The 24,016-nt window shown below is 36.5% G+C and overlaps 1 protein-coding gene across 5 annotated transcripts in view; it reads left to right on the forward strand.

Moving 5' to 3' along the window:
* Window positions 1–1,875: 1,875 nt before the first annotated feature.
* Window positions 1,876–24,016, forward strand: part of EED (embryonic ectoderm development) — a 30,997-nt gene continuing 8,856 nt past the window's right edge. The window contains exons 1-11 of one of the 5 annotated variants that reach the window (XR_015157907.1): window positions 1,876–2,447; window positions 7,199–7,351; window positions 9,004–9,096; window positions 12,722–12,787; window positions 14,110–14,235; window positions 14,861–14,942; window positions 17,363–17,454; window positions 19,209–19,342; window positions 21,310–21,415; window positions 22,381–22,465; window positions 22,566–22,640. Coding sequence is in view for 4 of the 5 variants with exons in the window: in XM_086384714.1 (XP_086240840.1) it covers window positions 2,334–2,447; window positions 7,199–7,351; window positions 9,004–9,096; window positions 12,722–12,787; window positions 14,110–14,235; window positions 14,861–14,942; window positions 17,363–17,454; window positions 19,209–19,342; window positions 21,310–21,415; window positions 22,566–22,640 (1,041 nt within the window). In the remaining variant the exon portion in view is untranslated. The remainder of the gene's footprint in view (window positions 2,448–7,198; window positions 7,352–9,003; window positions 9,097–12,721; window positions 12,788–14,109; window positions 14,236–14,860; window positions 14,943–17,362; window positions 17,455–19,208; window positions 19,343–21,309; window positions 21,416–22,380; window positions 22,466–22,565; window positions 22,641–24,016) is intronic. The other 4 variants (XM_086384714.1, XM_086384716.1, XM_086384715.1 and 1 more) reach the window with 4 other exon arrangements.

Consider the following 24,016-nt stretch of genomic DNA (forward strand, 5'->3'; position numbering starts at 1 on the left):
CACCACAGTTCAAAAGCATCAATTCTTCGGCACTCAGCTTTCTTCACAGTCCAATTCTCACATCCATACATGACTACTAGAAAAACCATAGCCTTGACTAGACGGACCTTTGTTGGCAAAGTAATGTCTCTGCTTTTGAATATGCTATCTAGGTTGGTCATAACTTTCCTTCCAAGGAGTAAGCGTCTTTTAATTTCATGGCTGCAAATTCTTCCTTTGCTTAGACATAAACGACTGTGGTACTGAGCTCTCTGGAGCCCCCTGAAAGGACACCATCGAGTTTCACAGTCATTTAGCACTTTTAAAATTTTATCAGTAGAAGCTGATGCCCACTTCCCAGCTGCCACTGATCCCAGATACAAAGAGTAATTTGGATTAGAATTGCTTTAGTTGATTACCCTTTTAGTTGTAGGACTATATTTCACAAACATCCTTCTCAACAGGTAAGTGGGGATGTTTGTCTCTGCCCATGAACATGTCAAAGACACATCTTACTTTCTCACTGGAGACTCCATACTAGTCTCATCTCTCTCTAGCCAACTAACTGATTAGCAGTGCCTGGCACTTTAGGAGTTCAACAAATAAGGGCAATTACTATACTAAATCCAAACTTTTTTTTCAGCTTCCTTATTTTTTCTTGAATCTTCATTGCAAAAACATCTAAATTCTGCCCTGCCTCTGCCTTACTTTTCTTATTCTCAGGAGTTCTCTCCTTGTCTCCAAAAGAAGTGACTTGCAATCTGCAATATGTTAAGGCATCTAGTTCAAGGACACTAGAATTTTATGGATGGGGCATTCTTCTACTGTTGTATCCAAAGGGTGATGTAATGAGCTCTAGAACACACAAAAAAGTAGATACTACCCAGTAGTGCTCAAGAAATGTTAGGTCCCTTCTTTAATCGTCATTTTTACAGGTGAGGACAATGACGGCCAGAAAGTTAAGTAGTCACAGCTAAGTTCCCAAAGAGGCAGGTAAGAGAGGGCTGATCTTTTGTTTATCATAGTTCCCCTTTTCTGGGCTACTCCTTTGGTTATGTGGCTTAACGACCCATCTAACAAATCCACAAGGCTCACCAATGCGCTTAGCACCTGTCAAGAGCCCAGACGTAACAAAAACATTTTTGTAAAACATCACAGTTTTTGTTGACTTCCCCTAAAATTTTATTGTCAAAATCATGCCAAAAAAATATTGTCCGTCATTTAAGTCGCACAGTCTCATACATATTTGGAGGTGAACATTGCTTTTCAGGCCTTGGCATTGTTCAGGACCATTAACATTCTTTAAGACATAAAGGAAGCACTTTGGGATGTAATTCAAGGGAATCTAGAATTATGCTTTTAGGGTATTCCTACTTAAGCCCTACCCAATATTGGGACTAATTGGACGAGCATAATCATCCCTTGCGATCAATATTCACTAGAATAAATATTCATCAAGAAATCAGGACGCACTCAGGGGACTACAATCGGGTGGCGCCTTGAGACCCATCCTTTGCCACGGAAACCCGGTGGAAGACTACCTGGTTGGAAAACAAGATTTCCAAGAGGAGGGGCCTGGAGGAGGCGGGCCCGGACAACCAAGCGCGAGCACACGCCCCGGCGCATGCGCACCTGTTAGCGGGCACCTTCCATTAGCTAGGCAGGGGAGGCAGGCGCGAGGCTCGCTAGTTTTTGAATTTCTGTTCTCAACTGCACGTGAGGTGGCGACTAGTTCCGCGCATAACGTGACACCGTTACTCCTCGAGTTCAAGATGAAGAACACTCGGCACAGACGCCCGAACCGTGAGGCGACTTCTCGTCTGGTTCCCCCCGTCCCCCGGGACCCGAGTCGGCCCGTCCATTCCACAGACTTTCGAGTCCTCGCAGCGGGGTCGGGGGATCGAAGGATTGGGCCAATTGCGGCTGAACCGTCTCTCGAAGGAGGAAGGGGGTGAGGGTGCACCCCCTCTTCAGAGTTCCGCCTCTCCCTTTACAGGGCGGTCGCGGGGAAGGGGGACGTTGGAAATAACTGCCCTCGGAAGCCGACGGATCCCACACCCGCTCCGTGCAAACTGCCGGGAGGGCGGCGGGAAGAGGGCAAGACGGGAGCGGGGACAGGGAAGGACCCGGGAAGCCGCGCGGGAGGGCGCGCGCGCGCGCGCCCCTTTTTCAGCAGTGTGGCGGGGTCGCACGCACGCCCGCCTCGGCGGCTGGGCGCGGTTTGCGACAGTGGGGGGAGCGGCGGCGGTGGCGGCGGCGGCAGCTTTGCGGCAAGCTCCGGCCGGGCTTGCTTGACGGCGGTGTGGCGGAGGCCCCGCCCCCGGCGGCAGGAACCTGGAGGGAGGCGGAGGAATATGTCCGAGAGGGAAGTGTCGACAGTGCCGGCGGGAACAGACATGCCTGCGGCCAAGAAGCAGAAGCTGAGCAGCGACGAGAATAGCAACCCGGACCTCTCTGGAGACGAGAATGTGAGCGCAGCCCCCCAGGGCAGTCCGGACGGGACTTGGCCGTCAAAGTTTTCAGTTCTTTTTAAACTGGGCGCGGGGGCGGGCGGACGGCTGTGGTAAGGTGGGGTGAGGGGAGGGAGAGGTGTCACCGCTCTGCTGAGGAAAACGCGGGCGTGGAGGAGAAAATCGAACTCGTCTCTGAGGGGATTTTTTTGAGCTGGGGCACCTAGAGCGAAAGGAAACTTCGCGAAGGAGAGTGTGGCTGGGGCCAGAGCGTGGTGGTGGAGGGTCGGAGGGGGTCTGCCCTGAGAGCGTTTTGCGTGGAGGGGGAGAGTTTGGGCCTTTGGGGGCAAAGTGCGGATCTGAGATTCCAGTAGTTTAAAAGGCAAGTTAGAGGGGTTTTTTTTTTTTTTTCCTAAGACAGTTGGAAGGAGGGGCCAGCGTGTGTTACGGACTTTTAAAAAAGGGATTTAGGGACCGTGTCCTTCTTAGACCCTTCCAGGCAGTCCACGATGGGAAGAGCAGATCTCGGACGTCTGGGACTTCGGTGACTCTTAAAGGGGCTGTTGTGTTTGCTCCTGTCTAGTTGGTGAAGGGTGCGCCTGACAGTCGGTCTCACTTCTGGAGGAGGAGAACTGCGAGAGTCGTCTCCAGAGTTGGAGGGGGAGCGACTCTTGAGGAAAGGATGAGAAGGGACAGTTAGTCTTTCGTCGGTTTTCACTAGGATAACGGGGACAACCTAGAAGACACTAGGCAACTGTGGTAAAGGTAGATGGCTTTAGGTGTAGGCTCGTGGTCTCGCATGTGTAAAGGTGCTCTGAAATCAGATTTTTAAACTTCTTTAAAATAGTCATAACTCTAGTCCGTCCCAACAGTTGACCCCACTTGTGTTTAGGTGAAACGCCAGTGATAACCGAATTGACGTTAATTTGCAGTTTCATGTTTTAAGTTTATATTCAATAAGTTCAGGAAAAAATGTCTCGAGGGTTCATTCAAAGGTGATACTCTAAAATGTGAACCCTCCGAGGGAATGTCTTCTGAAGTGTTATAGAAGGGTGGTGTAAGTTCTTTTTCTCAGTTTGCCTAGTTTTAAGAGTAAATGGTGTATCTTACACACCGACTGAAGCACATGTATGGCATGGTATCAAGACAAAATTTTCACTGAACAGATGGGAAGGAATTCTTTTTGCAAATAGAGGAAAGATATTTGGGGGGTTGTCAGTTTGTGGGATTTGGACTTGAAATATCTGAAGGGCTTAGTAGGTGTTGATTGTTACTTTAAATCTTTTTATTTTCCTGTTTGTGCTTTCCAGTTGTATATATTGGGATCTAACATTTTTGACCCTCTTCACTCAGGCCGTTGGAATCTGTTTTATTTCCACCTTCTCTTAAATTTTCTCTTGGCAGATTAGATTAGTGACTAGGAGCACAAACTGGATCCAGGTGTTAGGTTAAAATCCGCCACTCTACTGCTTTACCGGTTGCTTGATCTAGGTACTTTACCTAGTTTCCTTGGATTCTTATCTTAAAAATGGCGATAATAACAGTATTTACCTCATGGGATGTTTGTGAGGATTAAATGAGATAATATAGGTAAAGTGCTGAACCGAATGCCCCGTTCATAAATACCATGCAAGTGTTATTTAAATATTATTCCTTATTTTGTAATCATATTATCTAGACTTGTGTTTCTGGCCCTTCCAGATATTTATCAGGCAGAAATGTAATGAAGATGTCAATACCCAATTTAGACTGAGGAAAATTTCAGGGAACTAAATAAATTGAAAAGTTATTTTCTTTTTACAGACCCTTAAGAGGAATGTATTCTTTGATGCATACTGAAACTATTCAGAGCTACATGGTTGGACTAAGCCTTTGTTTTGGTTCCTTCCTTTAGATGGCGACTTTTAACCTTTTCTCTGCCTTGGACACTTTTCCTGTGAAACTTCAGAGTAATATTTTCAAATGTATAAAATACAATATATAAGATTACAAACAAAATCAGTGATAAAATTATAAGGAAATTATAAAATTGTTTAAAACAAATTTCAGGTTTGTTTTAATAAAGTACGTCTTTATTACATTAAGTAACTAGACTTCACAATGACTGATAGTACTGATGGGTATAGACAGCTTTTGAGATCTGCAACAACTATAATGGAATATAAAAATTCATGATTTCCATTGCTGAGAAGGTTACAGCTACAGTAACATTAGCACATATACTGCCTGTATTATAATAGAAGGAAGTAATAGATTTCAGTTAAAAATGTAAAAATTAAGATGCAATCTTAAATTTACTTATGAATTTATTCAACTGCATAAGTTCACAGGCCCTCTGAATTCCATCCAGGGACCCAGATCTAGGACATAGGTTAAGAGAAGCAATAAAGGAAGGGAGTAGAGAACTTTGTATAAAAATGAATTCAGAAAAAGCTAATAAGGGCAGTGGTTTAACTCTTGAAGGAGCCAAATAATGACAGGAAGGCCAAAGGCAAGTGGAGGAAAGAATGTGGTATTTGTAAGTTGGAGTTATGGTAATCTGAGCAGTTGATACTGTTAAAGTGAATCAAAGAACTGATAGGATGTTAAACTTTTAAAAAATTTAGATATAATTGACCAATAACATTATGTTGTTAGTTTTAGGTGCACAACATAATGATTCAGTATTTGCATTGCAGAATGATCAGCACAGTAAGAGTAGTTAATGTCGGACCTATTTTAAGTTCATTGTATGTGTATCTGCCATTTTATTAACTTTTTCATATAAGTGCAGCATAATTGGCTTCTGAAAGAATACTGATTGTTGCCTGGTAATAAGATCAGAAGGCTGAATCTGAAGACTTGACTTGCTTAAGGAACCCGTGGCAAGATCAAGGGACAAATTACTATCCCCGTTTGCTTGTGGAGCAGATGAAGGTGGTAGTGCCATGTCTGTTATACAGTACCATTCTATACTTTGAGGAGGAGGAGTCAAGGTGGATATCAGCTTGTGCACATACTAGATGCTCAGGAAAGGTTTGAATTTGCAAATAAAATGAAAGCATTGTGAGTGTATTGCATTTCCATTTGATTCTGTCTTGATTTGACTATTTGAGGAGACGGGTAAATTAAATGGGTAAAAGGTGTGTGTGTAAATTAAATGGTTAAAAGGTGTGTGTGTGTAATGTTCTCCAGTTATTTACTATGTTTTGTGTGGCTTCTTGATTAGCAGTTGACTCTTTAGCCAGAGTGGAAAGAAGCTGGTGAATAAGTGTCTAACCATTGTATTGTTTCATTTCTCTAGTGTTAAAAGATAATTTTCAGAAACATTTTACTCACGTAAGGGAACTGGTCAAGTTTAAGTCACACAGTACAAACTATACAGATGAAAGGAATGTAGAGATGAAATTGCAAATGGAGACAAAAACTTTTCATCAGAATGAAAGGGAAGACATTTTGAACCTCTGCCTTTGGCTGTCCACAGTGTAAGAGATGTAAGATTGTTCAAAGGCATTGAAGCAGACTAGAATCTGATAACATGGAAGAAAAGTGCAGTAGACATGAAGTTTTCCAATGAAACACAGAATTGTTTTCTACACTAAATTTTAACTTTGTAAATTCAACTGAAAGGTAGAAAGAAATAGAGATTAAAAAGCAGTGATTTCGACCTAGGAACTGAACTCTATAAATATAGTTTTGTATTTTCTGTATCTAAAAGCTGATTGTGTTTACATTAAGTTACAATCTAGATATTTTTTGATATTCTAGTGGATTTTTAACTTTCTGTAATATCATAAAACTAACTTTAGAAAGCAATACTTTAAAAAATAGCTCCTAGGGCAATGGTTTCTAGTCTGTATTCTCATTGATGTTAGTGGGCACTCCATGAAAAAAGCTTCCTCTGGAATGAATTTAGTAACTACTGCCCTAAGGTGATACAGGTTTAAATAAATCTCTTTATTCCAGAGAGCACTTTGGAATATGTAATTGGAAGAGGTAGTGAAATCCTCTTCTGAGAGTAGAGGACCATTAATATATCTTGTGGACTGGAGACAGGTTATAAATTAGGTGAAATTTTAAGGTTTATAGTCACTTCTGCATTTGGAAAGATTTTACTTTATAGTGAGCTTCTAGAGTTCTGAATCATGAGTATTTTAGAGCCATGAGTCAGATTTCACTGGTAAATAGCACATAATATGTAGAACCTAAAAAGGTTTCTAAATGGTTTAAGTGTTAAAAATAAGCAGAGTTTGAATGATAATCAGGATTTTCATCTAAAATAGGAAGTACTAACACACTGGCCTCAAACAGCCACCCACTACCATGCTCCAAACTGAGCAGCAAGCAGTCAAATAAACTATGAGGACATGTAGGTCAGTCAGATTTAGGAGTCACAGCTCTGGTTTTCAATCCCAGCAACCCTAACCAGCAAGACACCACCTTAGGCTCTCTAAGCAACACTTTCTTATCTGACAGTACCTTGTATGAAGAGCAGTAAAGATGAAGTGAGGCAATGTAATGTCATGGCTGGCACAAACCAGTGCTTTATTATTTAAAGGCAGTATTATTCTTACCATTAGCAACATCAGGATTAGTTTTTTGTTTAAATTTTTGCTGAAATAGCAAATATCCACAAATCTAATGCATTTGCGGGAATACATGTTTTCATTTCTTGCAGGGTTTATTACTTGTTTTACTTTGGTCAGCAGCTGTCCAGTTTGAAGTCATTTCCTAAGTACAGTGTACAGTATTGCTGTTTCATATAGTTTTTTCTGATTTGCTGCTTATAGGATGATGCTGTCAGTATAGAAAGCGGTACCAACACAGAACGCCCTGATACACCTACAAATACGCCAAATGCACCTGGAAGGAAGAGTTGGGGGAAGGGAAAATGGAAATCAAAGAAATGCAAATATTCTTTCAAATGTGTAAATAGTCTCAAGGTATGTGGAGAAAGACACAATCTATGGGCTGAATGCAGGGTTTCAGGATTGCAGGTTTCTCAATGGCAAACATTTTATGCTCAAGGTTCTCTGTCAAGTTAAAAATATTTTAAAGTTATAATAGTTGGAAGTCAGTCTTTAAAAATTTAAGTCTTATTTGTAATTGTTTTCAAGAAAAAAGGTATAAATTAAAATTTGTTTTGCATAGTTAATATTTGGGAGAAATAATAGGTTGGAGTTATTTAGATTGCTGTTTTCTCAATAGTCTTTTTATTTTTAAAAAATATTTACTGATATGTAAGTGTCTTATATATTCATTTTCTGTTTTTTAAATTTGGGGATATTTTTCCTATACTGAGCAAAAATATACATTATAGTGTCTTGTGCATATGTTAGATTCTTTTTAAAATATCGAAATATCCTTTTAAAGTCTTTGAAAAGCATAAGAAGCTATGGCCATATGGAAATTATTTTCCTATCTAGGTAGCAAAATTCATTGCTGTGTGTGTCAAATTATACTCTTAAAAGGAGAGAAATTAATTTCAGTGTTTTTGTATGTGTGTTTTTTCTTCTAAAGCAAAGTGTCCCTTTGTAGTTTCATGTTAATATTTAGGTATATTAACCTATTTTTACATAGTATATTTGGAAAATGGTTTGAACTGTATTATTTTCATTAAATATTTCCAAAGCCTAAAACTGTGGCTTTTTAAAGGATAAGAAATGAAAGTTGTCAGACTTTAAAGTGCCTTAAAGTGAATGTGAAAGTTACTGTTAAACATCAGGAAATTGCCAGTAAAATCCTAAGGCTAAAAAATAACTTTATGAACAAAACTGAATACTTTCAGCAGAGGGAACTCTGCTCAGTACTCTGTGATAACCTAGATGGCAAAAGAGTTTGAAAAAGAATGGGTGTGGGGGGGTGTGTGTGTGTGTGTGGCTGAATCACGTTGCTGTGCACCTGAGACTGACACCACATTGTTAATCAGCTCTGCTCCAATTAAAAAACAAAAAACGGAATGCTTGTTTTTTATATACTTCCTTATAGTTACAGCCTACTGCCTCCCTGGCCCCCACTTTCAAGTGTTCTTGTTCATTATAAAACTTCTTAGGTGGTTTTTCTTTTAGGATCCAAATTCAAAGTAATTTAAAATTGTTTCTATAGAACTAATGGAGAGCAGTGATTTGAATGGAATCAATTTTCTTCACTTCACAAGGGAAGAATTCAACCAGAAAACGTTTAATGAGTACTGGAGAAACTGTATTAACTCTCAGGTTATTTGTTATTTCAGAAAAATAAATTGGGTCCTAAGAGATTAAATGCATTTGTCACAATTATCCATTATATTTTGATTCAAAAGCATGCCATTTGGGTTTAAGAAGATAGAGAGCAACTATTAAAGTATTTTCATTGATGAGTACTTGTTACCTAACCTCTTAAGTCTTTAATTATTACATAGTTTTATCATGCACCAGTATTTTAAAATGTGAAAACTGGACTAACATATCTTTCAAGTGTCGAAAGTCAGTTTATGTATGATAAAATTGCAGCTTGCATTTTGTGGAGGGGAAGGTTTTTAATGGGAATGATCAGTTTACTACCTTTTTGGTTTTTAAAATATATTGATTTTTCTTATTTCTTGGTTATTTTATAGGAAGATCATAATCAACCATTGTTTGGAGTTCAGTTTAACTGGCACAGTAAAGAAGGAGATCCATTAGTGTTTGCAACTGTAGGAAGCAACAGAGTGAGTGTTAAGGGGCTGTTTGGCATTTGGCTCATCAGTCTCTGGTATTAGTGTAACACTGAAGTGTAATGATTTTGAAGTAAACTTTGTGTAGCCAATTTGACAATATCATTCCTTTATGTAAAAATGAAACATTCTAGAAATTGTCAAAAATTAAAACTAATATTCATGACTGAAAATACATCTTTTTTCATATATACTCACAAAATTGTTCATGAAACAAGTCTCTATTTATATTTTGTCTTCATAAATATTGTTCTAAGTGGCTGAAAAAATTGACTTTGCTTTTTCCAAGTGACTGTGATAGTTGTTTGTAAACTTGGAGTAACAGGTCTGTGATTTCTTAAAAATAATAAATATAATTAGTTGCTCTCTATAAATGCAAAGCATAAATCCAATGGATTTGTATAATAGTTACTGAAAATATTTTAATTATACACAGTAAACATTTGTTTTGAATTATTTTTATTTAAGGAAGCCAGAGTATCTTGAACTGAGAGAATGCATGGAAAAAAACCGTAGTAGACATGTTTTGATGTAAAATGTTATTTAACTTTTTAGTTGAACCTAGGGCTGAAAAAGTGGATTGCAAAGACTTATTTCCATTCACTTCTAAATGAATGGGAAAAAGGAAGATTCCTAGTGCTTACCGGGGAGTCTCAGGAGTCTGTTAAAATCATTTTGGAAAAGTTGTCTTCCTAATAATAAGTCTTTTAATTAACTTACATTCTGGTTATTCATTAATAATGTACTAGGAGTTAGGAATAACGGAGAAACAGATTGGTGTATTTGGAAATAGAAAGATGGGGGAAATTGACTTAACTGGTGTGGGTTGACAGTAAAGTCATTTGTTTTACCTTTAGCCCAAGAGGGGAAGGGAAGGAGGTGAATCTGGGAGCTATTCTGTAACTTTATTTAAACTGAGTGAAATTCAGTCTTACGCTTCTTTAATAATTGTGCTAAGCTTGTTAGAGAAATAAAAGACCATGATTTTGAATGCACTGTTTCCTATATTTATGTTTTTAGTGTTAGTATTCTGTTTTCAGTCAAAACCAACCTGGGAGTTGTCAGCTGAGTATATTCCAAATGTCAGCATATTTCCAAGCTTTTTTCTTTTTATTTTCTGGAAGTTTGAAAATCTTACAAACATGCATGCATCTATTCCGGGCTAAATCCTTCCTATTCCTATTTTCCGAAAAGTAAAATTTGGCTTTAAATAATTCCCTGGAAGTCTTCAAAGAAGTTTTTATATATATATAACTTTATTATTGGCTCTGCTGGGTGTTTGTTGCTGTGTGGGCTTTTCTCTACGGCAAGCATAGATTACTCCCTAGTTGAGGTACACAGGATTCTTCCTGAGGTGGCTTCTCTTGTTGCGGAGCACAGGCTCTGGAACGTTAGGGCTTCAGTAGCTGTGACACGTGGGCTCAGCATTGTGGCTCCTAGGCTGTAGAGCATAGGCTCAGTAGTTGTGGCACACAGGCTTAGTTAGTTGCCCTACATTCAGAGAAGATGCGTTTATTGGTTGTAAAGTTCAGAAAATTTGAAACTCACTACTTAAGTTGATAACCTGGATAACAGCCCTTTTTTTATATTTAGCCAAATGTATGTTATGATATGTAGCTCGAAAACAGTGATTCAGAGGGAACGTGATGCAGTTCAAAGAAAAAAAATTAAGGTTATTTGTTTCTGAGAATTGGGAATATAATCCATTAATTGATTTGAATTCACTTTTAAGACATCACTATAAGCATACTTCACTAACTTTACCATCATTATTATTAATTGTCATGTTGGTGTAATTAGAATTAATACAACTTGTGCTTCAGAATGCCTCTTGTAATGTTGCAGGCTTTGTAACAAAAAGAATCCCTAGTTTAACTTAAAATGACATTGAATTATAGGTTATTGAATTATAAGAAAGTCTGCTATTTGGACCTCTTTTTTTTTTTTTTTTTAATCAAAATACTTTCTAAAGACATAACCTAGTTAATGTCCATATAAAGAATATGCTTTTAGAATATTAATGTAGAGATTATCTTATTAATAGGTGATTTAAAGGATTTTTATAGAGTTCTTACAGACTTATTAAAATTAGTAACAGTATTGCTAGCATGACTAAACTGTAAGAAAAATGGAAAGAGATTTTTAAAAATGTAGTATTACAGGGACTTCCTTAGCGAACCAGTGGTTAAGACTTTGCCTTCTAATGCAGAGGGTGCAAGTTCTATCCCTGGTTGGGGAGCTAAGATCCCACATGCTTTGGGGCCAAAAAACCAAAACATAAAACAAGCAATATTGTAAAAAAATTCAATAAAGACAATGGTCCACATCAAAAAGTGTTTAAAAAAATTGTAGTGTTACAGAGTAAGCCCTCTGTACCCTCGGGGTTCCACATCCACAGATTCAGCCAACTATGGATTGAGAACATTCAGAAAAGAAAATTCCAGAAAGTTCCAAAAAAGCAAAACTTGAATTTGCTTTGTGCTGGCACCTTTATTTGCATAGCATTTGCATTGTATTAGGAGAAGGCAATGGCAACCCACTCCAGTACTCTTGCCTGGAAAATCCCATGGACGGAGGAGCCTGGTAGGCTGCAGTCCATGGGGTCACTACAAATCGGATACGACTGAGCGTCTTCACTTTCACTTTTCAGTTTCATGCATTGGAGAAGGAAATGGCACCCCACTCCAGTGTTCTTGCCTGGAGAATCCCAGGGATGGGGAAGCCTCATGGGCTGCCTTCTATGGGGTCGCACAGAGTTGGACACAGCTGAAGCGACTTAGCAGCAGCAGCAGCAGCAGTGGTCTAAAGATAAAGTATACTGGAGGATATGTGAGATTATAGGCAAATACTATGCCATTTTATATGAGGAACTTGAGCCTTCTCAGATTTTGGTATCTGTGAGTGTCCTGGAACCTGTCCCCTTGGAGATACTGAGGGACAACTGTACATAATTGAGTAAAGTGAATATGTTATTAATTTTAGAAAATGATAAATGGAAAGGGCCACTGTACAACACAAAGTTAATATTTGATGAGCAATGTTCATGAGGCAAATTTTAGATTTTCTTTTATGTAATTAATAAATGCTCTAAAACTACCCAAAGACTTTAAAGAGGATAAGCCACAGGAATTCCCTGGAGGTCCAGTGGTTGGAACTCTGCAGTTTGACTGCCATGGGCCTAAGTTCAGTCTCTGGTCAGGGACTAAGTTCAGTCTCTGGTCAGGGAACTGGGATCTTGCAAGCCATATGGCACAACGGGGAAAAAAAAAAAAAGAGAATAAACCACAGTTTTAGGAAGTAGTTACACTTTACTGTGAGGTACTCAACTCTATTTACTTGGAAGAATTGGTCCAGTTATATGAATAAGTTGAAAACATTGGAAATAGAAACCATTATTATTACTACAGTGTTTAGTATACTCTGGAAAATGTGTAATGTATTAGAGTTTATAATGGTTTCCTTAAATTTAAAGGAGTTCTCCTTTTTTAATAGTTTTCTGTATTATTTAAGTTATTTAAAAAAAGTTTTTTTTGACTGCACAGTAAAATAAAGTATGTTCAAAAGCTGAAGAGTGTTTCTGTATTTGAGATAAACTTTGCTGTATTTTTGTTTTCATTAGGTTACTTTATATGAATGTCATTCACAAGGAGAAATCCGGTTGTTGCAGTCTTATGTGGATGCTGATGTATCCTTTCCTGGGTTTTTGGTATCATTGGCTAAAGAAATTGACTTTGAATAAGTACCCCAAAGCTTTTGTACCTTTCTTTCTTAACTTTATCCAATGCTATTCCTTCATTGTTACCCAAGAGATTCTTGGTATCTAGTTTTCCTGATCCCGAGAAGCCACTGTCAGGGTGGATATGAGGGCGGACAGTACAGGTGCCTAGAGATGAGTGCTGGAAATCCAGTAATAGAAAGTGATAGCAGAACGTAGGTAAAACTTGCTGTTTCTTTGACCTTGCTTAGATTTTTATCATTTCAGGGCAGGGATATTGGTGAATTTGGGTTGATCAGAAACTGTGCCTGACAGTCATATCAAGTATTTGGTCAGCAGAGCCTACAGGGAAAAAAAAGAAGCATGTTTGTTTAGGAAATGAAATATTGCAAAACATGGGTTTATAAAGAAAAAGAAAGCATTAAAAAGCCAAAGGATACAACAGTCAAAGCTTGGTGATAAGATTTCTTCCAGATCCATTTGAAAAACCTAGCAAGTAAGAAAAAGAACATTTTAGTCTTCCCTTAGGTGATAAGGAAGGAGGTGACCTTTGGCAGTATTGGGAAAATCTCACACAGGAAAAGGTGGAAAACTGAATAGTTAACTGATTTTTATCTAGAGGCATGTAGAGTTATTGAGATAGAGCCAGGGTCAGCAAATTACAGCCTGTGGAACTGGACACCTGGTTTTGTTTTTGTTGGTTGGTTGGTTTGTTTTTTAATTTTAATTATTTATTCTTAATACCAAAAACATTTTGTATTGGGGAATAGCCAATTAACAATGTTGTGTTAGTTTCAGGTGAACAGTGAGGGGACTCAGCCATGCACATACATATATCCATTCTCTCCCAAACCTCACTCTTCATCCAGGCTGGCACATAATGTTGAGCAGAGTTCCATGTGCTACACAAGGGTTTTAGTTGGTTATGCATCTTAAATACAGCAGTGTATACATAATCTTCCCAAAGTCCTTGACTATCCCTTCCTCCGGAAATCTGTTTTTGTAGATAAATTTGGGGGAGGATACAACCTATGCCTATTCATTTACGTATTGGCCATGGCTGCTTTCAAAAGACAGGTAAATAGTTGTGCAAACAGCAAAATAGTAATCAAAATTGAGTGGAAAGATTGGGTTTGTTTCATCACTTGGTATAGATTTTAGACCTAAAATCTTCATTGTTTCAACCCTGATGGTATAAAGAAAAATGGGAACTTCTTATTTGGACATTATTGTGATCATTGATGTGTTTCCTTTTCAAAAACAAATTATATTTCTTAACTGGAATTTCTTAGGCTGATGAAAACTTTTACACTTGTGCATGGACATATGATAGCAATACAAGCCATCCCCTGCTGGCTGTTGCTGGATCTAGAGGCATAATTAGGATAATTAATCCCATAACAATGCAGTGCATAAAGGTGGGTTTTCTTGTTAAATTGTAGATCTGCTTTTTTTGTATGCACACCTGTGAAAACTTGCCATGTTGAATTTAAAACGGAGTCAGTTTCTGTGCAGTTTTTAATTTGGTTTGTACTTTGCCTGTTGCTTCCTTTAGACAAGTCTTTTGAGACCTTTGTCACATTTGGGTAATGCAAATCAAGGAATAAATGGGAAATTTTTATCATTTGCACTGTTTTCTGTTAAAATCATTTCTGTTCTTTTGCTTTATCCTGAGAAGCTCTAAATGAACAATAACGAAAGAGTGAGCTCATTTTTCAAGAAGCCCTAAATAGGAGTATGGAGTCAAGGATACTTTGTAAAGAATTAAAAAGTGAAGCCTTGGAAGAAATTTTACAAATCACTTTAACTCTGGGGGCACATTAGAATCACCTGAGAATCTTTTAAATCCTTGCTGTGCCTCAGAATATCTGCAAATGGGACTTGAACATCTTTTACTTTTCCTTCAAGCTAGGTAATTTTAATATGCAGCCAAGGTTGAGAACCACTACTTCAAGTGAAATTATTTTTCCATTCATTTAAGATTAATGAAAATGAATTTATTGACTTTTATATGAAAGTTGAAGTATCTTGAATTTATTATAGCACTATGTTGGCCATGGAAATGCTATCAATGAGCTGAAATTCCACCCAAGAGATCCAAATCTTCTCCTGTCAGTAAGTAAAGGTAAGAGAAATAAATATTTCCTTGTATAGTTGTATTTATTTGGCAGTGAGTTGGGTTTTGTTTGTTTTGTTTTGTTTGACTTCGGGACAAACTAATCTAAAGGAAAATTCCAAATTTAAAAAGAAGTTTTAGAAAAATCTTGGGCTACATTAGCATCCCCAAACCAAGAACTGGAGAATGGGACCATGAAATACACTGTTCCTGTAAGATGTAGATAAAATAATTGACACTGAGGATTAGGTGTGTGTTATCCTTATTTACCATATTGCATTATGATAGTTCTAGAACTTTATCCTCAATTGAATTATCATAGTAAACTATTAATTTTAATGGCAGATCACTGAAGATGAAACATTTTTAATAGTTTGAAGGTAGTCTAGCAATCATCTGATGCTTTCCAACCATGTAATAAGAAATAGTGTATCTGAAAATCCATAATGCTTTTTTTTGCCTCCCTCTCTCTCTCTAAAGCTTCTATTTTATAAAAGATTCCCTACAGGATTCCTTAAAATGCTGTTATCCAGCGTAAGCTCTTCTAAGTTATCCAGTGTAAGCTCTTCCTTGTTTTCCTTCCTTACAAAGAGAAAGCATTGTCTTGCTCTGTATGCCTCTGTTGGCTTATAAGTTTATTTTGGGTTCAGAAGGCCTCTGAATCATTCTTAATCATTTCTGAGCTCTCTAAAGTGATTTGAGTTGTTCTTATTTCTACATTTTGTTTTTTATTGCCCTTTCTCTTTTCATATTCTACATTATTATTCTAGTCAAATGTATTCTTTTCTTAACAGCTATCACACCTATAACCTAATCCCCATATTAAAAGATATCCTCAAATTAAAACTCTTAAATGAAAAAAATTTGTGTGATATTTCAACTATCAAGGCTTGTTTGGAAATAGACACCTAAGAAGAGAGCTGATAACTTTTTCTCTTCTGTTAATAACAGTAACTGGGCTTAGATATTCTTTTACAAGTAACATAGACCATAATGCCTTACTTGTTCTTAATATCACAGTTTCTTAATCTTGCTCTTCCCCCATTGTGTTAGAGCATTTTTTCAAACAGCTTTTCAAAATGAACAGGAATTTTTCTACAAGTAAAACTCTCAAGAAAGGAAAAGACAACTTACAGGGAAAAAAAAATATGCAAAGTGTGTATCTCATAAGGGACTTAAATAAAGAGGTCATACAGTTCAGTAATAAAAAGACAACCAAATTAAAAGCAAACAAAGGCTTTTTAAGTAGACATCTTTCCAAAGAATAGGCAAGAATGTCCAATAAGCACATGGAAAAGCACTCATTGTTAATCATTCAGTTCAGTTCAGTTCAGTCGCTCAGTTGTGTCCTACTCTTTGCGACTCCATGAATCACAGCACGCCAGGCTTCCCTGTCCATCACCAACTCCCAGAGTTCACCCAAACTCACGTCCATTGAGTCGGTGATGCCATCCAGTCATCTCATCCTCTGTCATCCCCTTTTCCTCCTGCCCCCAATCCCTCCCAGCATCAGTCTTTTCCAGTGAGTCAGCTCTTCACATGAGGTGGCCAAAGTACTGGAGTTTCAGCTTTAGCATCATTCCTTCCAAAGAACACCCAGGGTTGATCTCCTTTAGAATGGACTGGTTGGATCTCCTTGCAGTCCAAGGGACTCTCAGGAGTTAGTCATTAGGGAAATGCAAATCAAAAATACAGTGAGATACCACTTCACACCTTCTAGGATGACTGTAGTCAAAAAGACAGTAAAATATGGAACCCCTTCATCCATTGTTGGTGGGAATGTAAAATGTGTAAGCACATTGAAAAATAATCTGGCAGTTCCTTAAAAAACTAAACATAGAATTACACTCCTAGGTACATGTATCTTCAAGAGAAATGTAAATGTCTGCACAAAAACTTGGATGCAGATTGAAATCATTGCTACAAAAAGAAGTCATTTTTGTAGCAATGTTTATTTCCACTACTAACAATATATTATATAATATGTTAATATTACACAATATAGACATTGTTTCAAACTCTGCTTGGTATTTATGAATATTGCTTTCTATTTATTTTGTTGATGTTCAGTGGAAACTGAGATTGCTCAGATTACAGAATTTTTGAAAGGTCCATAATACTCTGTATGTGTATGTTTCAGTCGTATTTTTAGATTTACTATAGAGATCTTATAAATCTACTTTGTTCTCTTCAATTTGTAAATGTGGGTATGGTGGAGGGAAAAACTAGTACCCTTGAAAGTTTGAACTCATACCTAGTTAAATCTACAAGTAATATAAATATTTTAAGTTCCTATATGATATGGATTCCTTCTTAGTCATTACTGTGAATGAGTTAAGTCCAGACTTTGGTAGTTTTTTCTTTAAAGACATTAAATGTCCACAGTAAATGAATGATAAAAGTTTGTTATTTTTTTGTGTCTGTACTAGATCATGCTTTACGATTATGGAATATCCAGACGGACACTCTGGTGGCAATATTTGGAGGTGTAGAAGGGCACAGAGATGAAGTTCTAAGTGCTGTAAGTTGAAAGCTGCAGGGCAGTGGCCTTCAGGCTACAAAGCTGTGAGCACTCCCGATAAGAAAGCGTGTGGTTTGTTTCACGTAGCTTGGCAGGCAGGTATTTCATTTACTGTGACAGACAAGGTTTTAACTTAAAGATGAAGAAATAAAGCAAGTAGGCTCTTTGTGTTTTATCTGTACTCTTGCACATGTTTTACCAGCGCCTGGATTCTCATGAAAGAATTCTGTGAACTTGTTCTTTTCCTTTTGTAATCTAAAATCATGAAGTGACCTTTTGTTGTTTCTCAGTTATTAAAGGAAAAGGTTAACCTACTTGGCAATTAAGAAATTTTTTCACCTTTTATTTGAAGTTGAAATATAACTTACTTATTTCTAGGAGGCATTGTTCACACTGACTTTTAGATAACTTCCCTTTGATGGCATGGTGTTGTCTTTATGCTTTGTATTACAATCTGTTGATCTGTTGTAGTGATATTAAGTGTTTTTAGTTAAGTTTCAGATTCTGTGTTTAGGTTTATTTACGTTCTGTGTGTAGCTTACTTATTTAGTAGTCTTACAGCTCTTCAGTTTTTGTTTTTGTTTTTTTAACTATTTTAAAAGGGCATTATATTTTGAAGCATGTGATATTTTAATTGGAGGTACTAAATATTCCTATATGCTTTCGTGAGAATCATACCTATCTTAAAGGGTTTTCTAGAACTTGCAGAACTCCATCTGGCTTTATGTGTGAAAAAACAAAGACTACTGTCCTTTCTTAAAAACTAAATGAGAGCTTCTGGCTCTAGAGGTGTCTTGTTGCTATTGACAGTGAGGTTATTAGGAAAAGTAGCAGCTGCCAGACTTCTGAATTCAATAAACACCAAACCTGAAGCTCTCAGGCTTTTGTAAAACTGTGTTCATGATTGATTCAAAGGTTGGATTAACATAGAATATCTAGATTAATGAGGAAAGTACTCTCCTTAAATAGAACTCTCTACTGTTATTTCTTAACATGAAAGTAGGGGATAGATTGTATCTCTTTTGTACCAATAGGAGTTCACTGCTAGAAGGATTGATGTGTGAGATTGTCATTGACCATGTACCATGTGCTAAAGTAAATATCTCTGAGCCTCAGTGTCTGATCTGTGAGATGAGGTGGAATAAGGTTGTTACAATAGATGATCTGTTAGGAGCTCATTAAAAATTAGTAAACAGCAAATGAGGAAATGTTGCTTCCTTTTTAAGACATATTTTTCTTTATTCATTTAAAAAGTGAACTCTAAAACCAAGGTACCTGACTTATCTAAGTGTTTTGGCTTAGATGTACAAATAAATTTCAGTTGTTTAAAGGACTCCTAATTTCACATGCAGATACCAGTTTCATTGCTTCATCTGGGTTGGACAAAGAAAAATAACAACCATTCAGGTTTTTTTGTCATAGAATAATTGTTTTACCTCAGCATTAGATTCACCTTCAAAATCAAACAAAGGAAATATTTGGCTAAAGATAATTGAATAGATAAAACTAAATTAAAAGAGTTTACTTCTTACCTGCCATATTGCATAAGCTCATATATTGTGGTGATAACAAGTCAGTTAAAACTAAATCTTGAAAGTGGTAAAAACTTTGTGCCTTATGGCCTGTATATATGAAACACAAAATGTTAGTGTTGTGGTTTGAAATACAATTTTCACAATACTGGACATGAGGTGAAAATCAGCATAATTTGGGGAAATAATTTACATATTTAAGCTTTTCTGTTTTATATACAGGATTATGATCTTTTGGGTGAAAAAATAATGTCTTGTGGTATGGATCACTCTCTTAAACTTTGGAGGATCAATTCAAAGAGAATGATGAATGCGATTAAGGAATCTTATGATTATAACCCAAATAAAACTAACAGGTAACAACTGTAGTATTTAAAACAATGTGCTATCTCATGCCTTTGAATAGTGTTTTACTTTTTCAAAAATTGTTATATAAGTCTCCAGTATGGAGTTGAGAACCCCCTCTTTTAATAACGTTAAGGTATAATTTATATGCCATAAAACTTATTAAATTTAAATGAAAGCCTTTATTTTTATCTAATTATGTTTGTGGCTCATTTTTCAAAATCCCTTTCAGTTATATTTTTCTCTTAACTTAGTAGCCCATTTCACATATTTTATTTAGGTATGCATGTGCTAATGTTATTAGCACTGCTTGTCAACACTGTAAATTCTAATTAAAGACAGTCATAATTTTTTCAGTGGGTTTCTTAGCTTTAATTCATGATAAATGCTTTCCTTTAAATGATACTCACTTCACTAAACAGAAAATTCAAAAGCAGGAGCATTGTTCTAAGGGACTACATGTGGAAACTTTTCAGTTTTCTTATTTTTGAAAAACCTCAGTTCTTAATTAATTTACTGTCTTTTTCAGAATCTTATCAAGCTATTAACGCTTTCACTATGACTATCCTATGTTTGTAAATGTTAACTTTGTTTGCTCTTTTCATTTTAGCAGTTAATTCCCTGGTTATCGACCCACATTATGAGTAGATTGTTAGTTGAATTTGTAACCATAAGTAAATATTTTAATACAGTGACATCAAATCTCAGGCCTCTTAAGAATTGGCACAGCTTTTAAATTCTGTTTTAAAACATCAGGGGTTAGTACAATATTAAATTTATGTTTTTCTATTTTCTAGAGCTTTGGAATAAATAGAAGTTGTTGTATTTTACAGCTTACAGAAAGTAACAGTGAATTATGCTGGTCTTCTTGAAAGAGGTTAACCATAGATTATAATACATATTTGGCTAAAAAGCAATTAATAAAGCTAAAAAGCAGTTAATAGTAGTTAAGAATTTATATCAAGTCATTAATAACATTTTAATGTTTTAATAAAGAAAAGATCTGGGAGTTTCCTGGTGGCCGAGGGGTTAGGATTCCAGGCTTTCACTGCTGTGGCCCTAGTTCAGTCCCTGGCTGGGGAACTGAGATCCTGTGAGCCACCCAAAAAAGGTAAAAAAAAAGATCCCACAATTTGAATTGGAAAATGTATTTGAAATGATTGAGCCCAACGTCCATTTTATGTATGAGGGAAAAGCCAAAGAGAAGACTTGTGCCCAAGATATAACTAATTCATGGCATGTGATACTTCTTCAGTTACTTCACTTTAAAAACTGAATCACTTACTAGATTAGAAATGTTAGGTATACATTTAATTAACTGAAGAATTGATAGCAACTTCTCTAGCTTACAGTTTTGTCACAAACATCTTTAAGGAAAAATTGTGCCATATTTTACTTTTCTAAGTACAGGAAAAGTTCTAACTAATAAATGTCAAATTCCTGTCAGATGTCATCTTCAGAAATTGTTGTTCTAGGCAGGATTCGCACCTAACTTTATCTTTACCAGACTTTGAAATGTGTCATTGTTTCTGAAAGATGACTATCTTTTGAAATAAGGTAGGTGTGTTAACTTTCATAGACCATTGTTAATATGAAAGGATTGAGTTGGTAGCTTAGCATCTTCTATGAGAAATTTTCAACTCTAAGCAGATGTCTTTTGTTATTGGTTAAGATAACCAGAATTGAAATAACTGATTTTGGTCTATATATAGTAAGGCAGAAAGTTGCAGTTATTATAAATGAAATTTCATAGGATGAATACAAAATTCAGTTGCGAGCTAATAATGGAGTAAAATGTAGAAACAAAAACGGAATGAGATTTTAGTTGCCAGTAAACAGATCAGAAGGTATTTAGGTTTATAGGAACATAGACGAACTAATACTCATCTGTTTTTCTTTTCAGAGTTTTATAAATCCTAAAAGGAAAATTAGCTTCTGCTACACATTTTTCTCTTAACTTTTGATGTTTCTATTTCAGGCCATTTATTTCTCAGAAAATTCATTTTCCTGACTTTTCTACCAGAGACATACATAGAAATTATGTCGATTGTGTACGATGGTTAGGTGATTTGATACTTTCCAAGGTATGGTAACTGCTGTTAAGGTGTATTTCCATTGTTGTGTGAGTTGGAACTCTGCAGGGAGCACAGTTTTTTATGCAGTTGATAAATTGTGTAACAGATGGGAAATGGCTTTTTTTTTTTAAGTCTCATGATACTTTGAAAATTCAGAAACTTATTTTAGGCATAAAACATCCTGATGAACTATAATTTGTGCTCCAGTAAGAAAAAAAAAATGTTAACTTGCAAGATGATATTCTCTGATATCCAGTGTTACTGTAAAATTACCAATATCTAAAGCCAGTAGTAGGGGTTTTTTTTTGGTTTTTGTTTTGAATGTTTGTGTCCATTTTAGTGAACTTACATGTACAAAAACAAACAGATGGAGTTGGCTCATGGGCTCTAGTTTGCCAGCCCCTGCTCTAGTATGTTGATATATATTTTTTCTACTGATAATTTAGGAAAGTTGGTGGTGATGTCATCTGAACATTTAGGATTGTCAGATTTGAACAAATTGCTATCCAGTTTCTTCTTGGTATAGGTTTCAGGGCATTTCACTTTTTCTTGGGTAGAGCCTGATTATTTATTTTTTCCTTACCAATGAGGGTAAAGAAAAAATTTTACTTTTTTATTTTTTAACCTTTGATTTTGAAATTAAATCCACAGGAAGTTTCAGAGACAGTTTAGAGAGGTTTCACACTGTCCTTCACCCAGTTTCTCCCATTGGTTACACCTTATATATACAGTATAGTATCAAATCCAGGAAATTGACATTATAAGTGTATGTGTATGTGTAGTTGTATGTTATTTTATCACATGTGATTTTTGTCATTTTAAGAATGTTTCTGTATGGGACCTTTTAAGATTATTTTTCACTCAGTATAATGCCATCCAAGTTGTGTATATCATAGGTCTCCCTTTTAGTTGCTAAATAGTACCCCATGGTATGGATGTACCACAGTTTATTTAACCTTATTCATCTATTGTAGGACATTTTGGTCCTTTCCAGTTTTTGGCCTGTTACAAATAAAGCTGCTATTGAACAGTCGTGTGTAGGTTTTTGTGTGGACTTACGTAAGTTTTCACTTCTCTGGGATAAATGCCTAGAAGGGCAATTGCTGGGTCATGGTTACGTTTGTTTAGTTTTTTAAGAACCTGCCAAACTATTTTCCAGAGTGGCCGTGCCATTTTACATTCCCACCAGCAATGTATGAAAGATGCAGTGTCTTCGAATCTTCGCCAGCATTTGGTATTGTCACTATTTTTTATTCTAGCTGTTCTGATAGGTGTGTAGTGATACATCATCATGGTCTTAATTTACGTTTCCCTGATGGTTAGTGGTGTTGAACATCTTTTTTATGTGCTTATTTGCCATCCATATATCCTTTCAATGATGTCTCTTCATATCTTCTGCTCATTTTCTAATTGGATTTGTTTTGTTTTTTTTACTGTTGAGTTTTGAAAGTTCTTCATATATTCTAAATCCTATGTCAGATAAGTAGTTTGCAAATTTTCTCTTCCAGTCTGTAGCTTGTCTTTTCATTCTCTTAACAGGGTCTTCTGCTGAGCAAATATTTGCAGTTTTGATAAAGTTTTTTTTTTTTTTAATTATTTTTTTATGGATAATGCTTTTGCTATTATTTTGAAACGCTCTTCACTAAGCCCTGGATCCTAAAGATTTTCCCCTGTGTTTCCTTCAAAAGTTTTTATAATGTTTTATATTAAATTTATGGTCCATTTTAAGTTAGTTTTTGTATGACATTTAGGTAGAAAGTTCATTTTTGCCTATAGTTTATCCAGTTGTTCCAGTACCATTTGTTGAAAGCCTGTCTTTCCTCTGGATTGCTTTTGCACTTTTTTCAAAATTGTTTGGCCATGCTTGTATCTGGCTGTTTCTGGTTATTCTATTCTGTTCCCTCTACCAGCACTACATACACAGGCTTGATTATTCTAGCTCTGTAATAAGTCTTGGAATTGGTAGAGTGATTTCATCCACTTTATTCTTTTTCAAAATTATTTTTGTCTAGTTCCTTTGCCTTTCTATATAAGGTCTAGAATTATCTTGTCTACATTTACTGAAAATCTTGCTGGAATTTCTTTGAGGGTAAGGAACATTTTAATTGGAGTTGTGTTAAACCTGTGTATCAATTTGGTGGTGAATTAATATCTACTCTGCTTAGTTTTCTTGTCCTTGACTGATATGTCTGTTCATTTATTTAGACCTTCTTGGATTTTTTATTATCAGCATTTTGTAGGTGTTTTTAAGTATAATTTTTTTTATTTTGTTTTTTGGGTGTGGTGGGGTTTTTTGCTGCACAGGCTTTTCTCTGGTTGTGGCGAGTGAGGGCTGCTCTCTAGTTGTGGTGCGTGGACTTCTCGTTGCAGTGGCTTCTCTTGTTGCAGAGGACAGGCTCAATAATGCAGTGCATGGGCTAAGCTCTGTGGCATGTGGGATCTTCCTCGATCAGGGATCGAACCCATGTCTCCTGCATTGGCAGATGGATTCTTCACCACTGAGCCACCAGGGAATCCCCCAGCATTTTGTAGTTTTGAGCATGCAAGTCCTGTACCTACTTTGTTAGATGTATACCTTAAGTATTTCTCTTTTTTGAGTGACTATAATAA

Source organism: Bos grunniens, chromosome 29, assembly GCF_055505025.1.
Source record: "Bos grunniens cultivar Pamir isolate PY7600 chromosome 29, Bosgru_T2T1.0, whole genome shotgun sequence".
Taxonomy (NCBI): domain Eukaryota; kingdom Metazoa; phylum Chordata; class Mammalia; order Artiodactyla; family Bovidae; genus Bos; species Bos grunniens.